Source organism: Lonchura striata, chromosome 3 (assembly GCF_046129695.1).
Source record: "Lonchura striata isolate bLonStr1 chromosome 3, bLonStr1.mat, whole genome shotgun sequence".
Lineage (NCBI taxonomy): Eukaryota > Metazoa > Chordata > Aves > Passeriformes > Estrildidae > Lonchura > Lonchura striata.
In genome coordinates this window covers 28,521,131-28,529,018 of record NC_134605.1, presented here as the reverse complement: position 1 = coordinate 28,529,018, position 7,888 = coordinate 28,521,131, and the positions used below count along the sequence as shown (strand labels likewise).

The 7,888-nt window shown below is 40.8% G+C and overlaps 1 protein-coding gene across 1 annotated transcript in view; it reads right to left on the bottom strand.

Annotated features, from left to right (window-relative positions):
- Window positions 1–5,851: 5,851 nt before the first annotated feature.
- SLC24A3 (solute carrier family 24 member 3) overlaps window positions 5,852–7,888 on the bottom strand; it is a 113,648-nt gene continuing 111,611 nt past the window's right edge. The window contains exon 17 of the mRNA XM_021543338.3: window positions 5,852–7,785. Within this exon, the coding sequence (XP_021399013.2) occupies window positions 7,636–7,785 (150 nt within the window). The 3' untranslated portion in view covers window positions 5,852–7,635. The remainder of the gene's footprint in view (window positions 7,786–7,888) is intronic.

Below are 7,888 nucleotides of genomic sequence, written 5' to 3'. Positions count from 1 at the left end.
TTTCCTGATCTAAAATTGCCCTACGTCTTTAAAAGACGACAAAAAAAAGCGCCCTCCAATACATTGTCTGTAAAGGGACTCTATTGTTGCTGTTGTATTTTCCCCCAGAAAGTCCTACTGTAACTCCACTGATAGTGACAATCTGATAGATTCTTCTACACTGAACCCAAACCAGTGTGGTGGAAATAGGGGAGAGTTGTGTTTGTGAGCAGTGGGACCGTTTTTACTGCAGGATTTCAAGATGGGAGGTCCTTGCCTGTTGTAAATGGGAACAACCCTGTCATAAAGCTGGGACAATAAAAGTCAGTTTCCCCCAAGCTTTAGCTGGCACACGACACCTGGTTTAGGGGGATTGTCACATTTAACCAGAGTCAATAACTTACTTTTGAAAATAACTGGGGGAAACAAGTCAAAGGAAGATTAATTCCTTAATGAGAAAGGGGGAATAAAATAACAAAAAAATTCTACTTGTGGATAGCTTATGAAATGTGAATTTTGGTTATTGCAAATAGTACCTTGTAACAATGATATTACAAGTATTAAAAGTGCAAGGACTATTTTCTATTTACATATTTCTACTCTTATAGATCACTTGCAGAAGCATCTTTGGATCTCTTAGCATTTCTCAGCTTCTCTACTAAGTTACAAGAATCATTTGAGAAGGTCCCACCCCTTTTTGTGGCCACTTAAAATGATAGAAAAATGCTTTAAATAGCTTAGTCTGCTTGGCTCCTGATCCACAGAAACCTGGCATTAGCTTTAGGAGAGGACCAAAATTAGGTTCCTAAATCTTCTGCCAGCATGGGGAAATGTTCTCTTGAACCAGGGGCTCAGCACTCTGTGTTTGATAAATAAATAAATAAAATGCACGAATACTGCAGTGCAGAACTTTCTGACCTCCTCAAAGTACCAGACATGCTCTTCTTTTTTTTTTTTTCCCAAAGCTGACTTTATAGTCAGCAACAGATCTGGAATTTCAAGTGACTAACAATAATTAGAAATATTACTCAATGTATACAGATGTATTACACACATGCATGGCAACTGCCATGCACCACTCACAATACCTTGCTAAAACAAATAAAAACTTTGCTTGAGTTTATAAATAGCTATGTGTAAGATTGTCTTAAATACTTATACACCTATAGCATCTTTAGCACTTGCCACGTAAAGAATTTATTCCTATGCAGAAACAGCTAATTACCACAGAACTTCAATTTAACAACAGTTAGCACATCTACTTTACTAGGTAAAGTGTATATATATGTATAAATATGGCATTTTGCTTGAATACAAACCTATGTTCATACATTTAAAAAAAAACACTAAAAACCTGACAATTAATTATAAAACTTGTGACCAAGTCCCTCAGTAAAACTCCCATACTATAATCTGGCTTCACAAAGTGTAAAAGGCCCAGGTCAGATCTAGAATCCCTTAATTAGATCAATTATATTTTTTGTATAATGAATGTCTTTGCACATGAGGGCAAAAAAAGAGTGCAAAATTCCCTTGAGGGAGTCTCTGAAAACACACAAGAAGTGTTCCCATGTCCTGTGGGGTGCTTGATTATTTCAGTGGCTTGGGGCACTTTCCAGGCAGGCAGTTTGTGCTGTTTGGAGTCAGGTGCTCAGAGGCTGGTGTGCCAAGCAAGGATCTCTTTGCATTTTCTCTGATCAGCTTACTGGATCAAAACCTGCACACTATTTGTGCTAGCCCAGTGCATTAATTCTGTGTTACAGAAAGCAGCACGTGGTCCAGCCATCAAAGCCAGAGGGATATAGCTTATGAGAAAGTGGAAGCAAAATTCTGAATCCTGGCAACACAAGGAGCAAGGTAAAATAAGGAAGCAAAGTGGGTGGCTGCTGGGTGTACAGGGATGTCTGCCCATGGGAGAGATTTCATGGAACGTCCCAATATTTATACAGGCTCCATCCAAAGTCCTCCTGTGACACAGCATCTGCCACTCAACATCCTCCCCTACACACATAAACTGAATGGAGTCCTTGTTCCCTCCCCTGCTCCAGCATTTATCAGCCAAAAGCAACCCTGACCAGAGCTAAGGAAAGACTTGGTCCTCAGGAGAACACATTCCTGCTCTGAAAAAGGAACAAGTGTAATCCCAGGCTGGCAGCAGTAACTAGTAGCCAAGGGGCCTGTGCCCCTGCAACCCTCTCCTCTCCTGACAGGAAAAAATGTTCAGCAGCAGGCATTACTCCTCTGGGAGCCCAAGGTCTCATTTTGCTTGTCAGGCATGCCAATGGAAAACCTCAGCGACAAATGCTCAGCAGTGGAGCGGATCTGTAACCAACTACAAACATCCTCACAGGGTCAGGCATACAGTGGTGTGTTTTTCCCCAGCTGGCAACAAAAACGTTACGTTGAATTGGTGCTGTAAAATTATCTCGTTGACTTTTAGCACCATTCAAACCCTACCTGGCAGATAAAGACTACACTGACATGATGACATGATTTCTGTCAGGTTGTTCTGGTGTGGGTGCTTTCCAACTTGTTTTGAAAATCTGTTAGAAAAACAGAAATCTATCTAAAAACTACCAAAATAAAGTAATTTTTGCTACGTAAGTATGTTTAAAAATATGTTGCTTAAAACAATCTGCTTTTTTTGGAAGCCTTCCTGAAATTAGGTGCTTCTACTCAAACTTGGATAACTTGGCCTAGATGTCAGACTGTTCCAGGACAGAAAATAATTTATTTCATAGCCAATTTACATCCCCAGGGCACAACGAAACAGACTGCCATTTCTTACCCTATTGCTTTCCCAGAATAAAGCGAACTTCTCCAAAAGGCAGGGATCAAATCCTCCCCAGAGTTTGATTCTGCAGATTCAGAGAGACAAGTGTAAGCAGTAGTAGATGCCGAAGTAGATGCTTTTTGGAAGCAGGGCAGAAGTAGATGCTTTTTGGAACTGCTTCAGATTTGAGACCACTAAGTGGTAAGAGAGTATTCATGTAAATCCCCTTAAAGGTGCTTGGTCTTATTAATTGTCATTTATCTATTCAGGTAAGAAGGCCACTCACCCAAAAAAACACTGTGCCCCCATCCTTTCCAGGACTCACTGCTATAAACCCATCACTGACCCTACAACAGTAACAGGGGTTCTGCCCCTGATTTCACCAAAGTCAGATTTCACTCAAGTCCCTGAATACTGAAAACTTCCTTCCTGAAACTAAGCCTTGCATTCTTCTTGGTAGATCCATTCAGCACATTCAGACTCTGCAGCTCCTTAAATTTGAAGTGGCTGAGGTCTTTCAAATATTCAAATTTCCACTGCTTTCCTTAAAACCATGGCTTTAAACTGATTCAGTTAAAGTTGTACCAATCTAAAAGGGACATTCTTATGAGAATTTAAGTTTCTTTTAGACTAACTTGCAGTGGCTGCTGATCAAGTGAAACTTTGAAAGTACAAGGCAGAATTAAATTCAGGTAAGCATGGTCCACTGAAATTGATTTTCAAAACATATTTTTAAAAAAGTTTAAAGCTCCAGTGGTGTAACTTTGAAAGAGACAAACCTCGCACTATTTCATCTCTGTGAACTTTAATTGAAATTATTAGGTTTCCAAAAAATCTTAATATAAGAAACATTTGTCAGCAGAAAGCTATGATTTTCTAAAAAGTTATTCAATAACACTGAATGTACATTTTATCTTACAAGTACCAATTGGAAAAGACATAAAAATACCTGTTCTGACAGCAGGGTATTAAATGTTACCTTCAGGTCACTCCACCTACCTTGAATGTCGTTTTTTCAAAATATGACTGCTGCTCTACCTGATTTGTTTTGTCAAGAAAAAACCCAGTCCTGCACCTCATTCTCCACGAGTACCACCATCACAAATCCAAAGCTAATCAATTTATTTCAGTGACACAGCTGAGGACAGAGATCTGGAAACTAAGCATGCAAGTGGCATCACAGAAAAAACAACAAATTATGCAAGTGAAAAATATCCCATGCACACATTTCATATTGATGTTCCTATCACAGAAAAAGTCTATTAAAAAGACAGCACTGAAAACCAAAAATTTTTAAAAAGGGGAAAAAAGAAGGCAAGTAAAAAGTTCACCTTTAGTGGGACAAAAGCAGTTTTCCCGGCATGTCTTGAGACCATCTCTTATCATACCCTCTCCTGTCATTCTGCCCTTGAACCACTGTCAGAGGAAGGCCATCCATGTCAAGCAAATATGAAGCCAGCCAAGGGTCACATATTTAAGTCAAAGTAAGAATTGCAGTGAAGCCTCTCCATGGAGAAAAAGGCTCTATAATCTCCCTTTGAAATACTAATTGAAGATCATCTGAAATTGCTAGGAATGGAAACAAAAACAGTTGACTGGTCCAAGAGCCAGAGCAGCCTCGGATGCGAAGGTGACCCTTGCTTTCAGAAGATGAAAACTGCAAATTAATCACAGTCATACTAAAAATGCCCAACACAACCCAGCTTCTCTAGTGGCTCCCTGCAGCCCCTCAAGCCTGAGCCTCGAGCCCCTCAGCTCCCTCTTTCCACCCCCAAGCAGCCACTGCAACCCCGGTGGTGGCACCAACCTGGCTGGCTCCTGAGGCCCTGCATCCGGTGACAGCTTGCAGCTCATGCAGCCACAGGCAAAGCAGAGCCACAGGCAAAGCAGAGCCAGGCACTGGCTACCCTCCAGAGTCTGACCTCCCTGGGAGGAGAGAACTCCTGGGAGACTCAGTCCTCTGTAAGGCCCAGTAAAGCCCTGAGTATGCCCTGCAACAGAATAGAACTGTCCATGCCACTTTTGGAGACAGCATATAGGAAGGATGCCAAAAATTGCTGGTTTTTTGCTCTGGGGCCTTCTACACAGGCCATGACTGTGCTAACAAGAATGAGAGGCAAGCTCTCTCCTGGCGCACTCAGTCGGTCTGCTCTGTTTCAAACCAGGTCTGGACCTGACAATTCCACGGCATATCATCAGCACATCTGGCAGAAAGCATTGCTTTAGGACGTGCTTATCAAGCCATATACAGCACAGGTAACAGCAGTTCAAGGTACTTTTTGCTTCTGCTCAGAACAAGCTGCTTGCAGAACATTCTGGCAACACATACAAGTATCAAAGCAAGGTATTTCAGGTTTTACACACAACACAAAACTATGACTACTACAGTATTTAATGCACACCAGTAGGAAAAGTTCCTAAGAAATACATGTGTAGTTCTTGTGCTGTGGGATAGTTAATGGTTATTTCGCAGAAATAGATCCAACTGGCTCCATTGGAGCAGCAGTAAAAATATTCAAAATAGAAGGAATAATAGGCCCTGATATGAATCTTCTTTTTTTCCTTCCCCTTATCAGCAAGGACACACTCTGCTTAGGAGCAACTGCATCTCGCTATGAAGTGAAGCTGCGTGTTTGTGGGGTGGCTTTAGTGACATGTGCCACATTGTTGCAAACATCATTTGACTTATATAAGTATTTTAGGATATTAGAGATTGCTATTATTATTATTATTAATCTCATTAATAACAACAATAAAAGAAACAAAACCCCAGCAACAGGAAGGTACAGTGGGCTTCCAAATGCAAGAGGATATCTCGCGGGCACAGGTATGAGAAGGCTGCTCAAACCTCAGCTGTAGTGAGCAGCAACACAATTGCTTTCCAGGATGAAAATTGGCGATGCTGGCATGTCATCCACTCTCTGTCTGTCTCTGGACCCTTTCTTCTTCTTGCCAGGGATCCACTGACACACTTTGTTCCCCGAGCAAGGCCAGTGGGACGAGGCTTTTTCCACAGGACTTTGCTGCCACACACAGTGCAAGAGCTACCAGCAACTCCTTGTGTTTGGTGTAACAAACAAAGAAAACCAGCTGCTGAGCTGAAGGGAAACCACAGGGTGTAAATATATTTTCATTTACAACATTTTGCCCAAAGAAAATCAGATTGAAAAGATCAATTCCAAAAGTGCAAATGAAAAAATAATTGGATTTTCATCCGTGAACAAAATGTAGCTCTCTTCTTTTTTCTTTTAAACTGGAGTGTTTTCTTTTCCTGCTATAGTTTAGGGCTTGGTGTTTTGGGTTTTTTCCTTTCTTTCTGTTATGTAGAGTTTGCTGTACCTTTACTATTATCTGCCACTGTTTGTACCATACACAAAAACATTCACCTAGCTCATAGTCTCTTAATACATTTCATAGCAGAACATATACAAGAGGATCAGAAGTGATCAGTGCTTAAAGTAAATACAAGAGCCGCAGTGGCAAGAATGTACAGTATCAATACATACAAATGAAGCAGTGATGGTGTTTCTCGGGGGTGGAATCTGCCTGCTTATTAATACAGAATTATACAAAATCTAGCAGGGATATTGGAACAATGAAGAGCTAAACTTTCACAATAACTTAAGATCTGTGAGAGTCTGCATTGAAGATATTCCACATTTTAAAATGTGCCATTTCTGTCTATGTCTTCCTTCCTCCCAAAAGGAGAGGTGATGAATCCACATGCTCTGTTATCAGATAAGTTCAACTGCTTAAGATGAAAAATATCAGGCCAGGTCCAGTGTATACGTGAAAGAATGGCAAATTATGACTTCAGTAACCATGTCTGTGCAAAATACGCCTCTTTCCTCTTAAAGAAACCAGTGTCTGTAACTCACTTAGAAAAGTTTTCACATGTACTTATGTCCTCCTGAATAAGACATAAACTATTGAATCCCCCCAAAACAAGAAATCTGATGAAGCAGAGAAAGTTCTGGCCTTCCATTTCCATGTGCACACCATTAAAAACCAGGACACATCCTCGGTAGCCCTTCTGGGCTGGCAATCAAACTATTGCTTGGAAATAACAAACACTCTTGTAATAAAACTCCAACATTCATAGTAAAATGGTAGCAGTGTTTACCCTTTGAACCCACATTTAGCTTGCATTCTTTAACAGACATGTACAAGGTTAACTATTTATAGTAAAAAGTCAACAGTTTTTTCCTTGATAATCTTCTTTTATCCATTCTTATGCTAAGTACCTTGAATTGCATTTCCATTTTACACTGCCCTGTGGCCTTTGGATTGTTACAGGAGATCCAGAGGGAGAAGATGCAAGAGAAGATGTTGATCTCTGACAAGTAAAAAAAAAAGAACAAAAGCAACACCCTCACTCCCAAACAAACAAAAAAACCTGCCAACCCAAAACTAAAAGCTAAAAACAAACAAAAAACACTCCCCACAACCAAAAAAAATTCCCATGATTCTCCTTGAAAGTCAACCTCCATATGGCATACTCTCTCCTGCATTGTAGCAATAGTCTTAAGTCATAAATTAATTCGTCTTCCATCAAATAACTTAAAAAAGAAGGAATTGCAGCAGATCAGTTTGACTGGCTTAACACCAGTTAACAGCCAGTTCATCTTGATTCTCAGTCACACTGTTCAAAAACTGAGCAAGGAAATCACATGGATGTTGAAAAAAGCTCTTCACATCGATGAAGGATTGTTCCAGGTTGTGGGGGCCAGAGAGAGGGCAAACCTAGATGGGGCCATGGGTCCTATGAACAGTGAACAGGATATAGGTCACGACTTGGAGGTGCACTGCATCCAGGAAATGCCAGCCGTGGCTTGTATTGCACCGGTAAGAAGGAAGCTCCTCCCGACAGTCTGCCACCTGTGTTAGTGATCTCTGCACATTGGCAAGTTCACAAAAGTGAAAACATTGAACTCTGTCATGATGGAGAAACACAGGAAGATGCCGTAAAGGAAAAGGCACACACACCCTAGCTTCTTATCCAGTTTCCATTTGTTCATGTGGACACCAAAAACCTACAATAAACACAGAGTAAGCCACCACAGCAGGAACATTTTGAATAAAGTGGTAAATCCCCTCCTCAGCTACAGGTGCCAAAAGAGAAAGTCCCCTTACTGA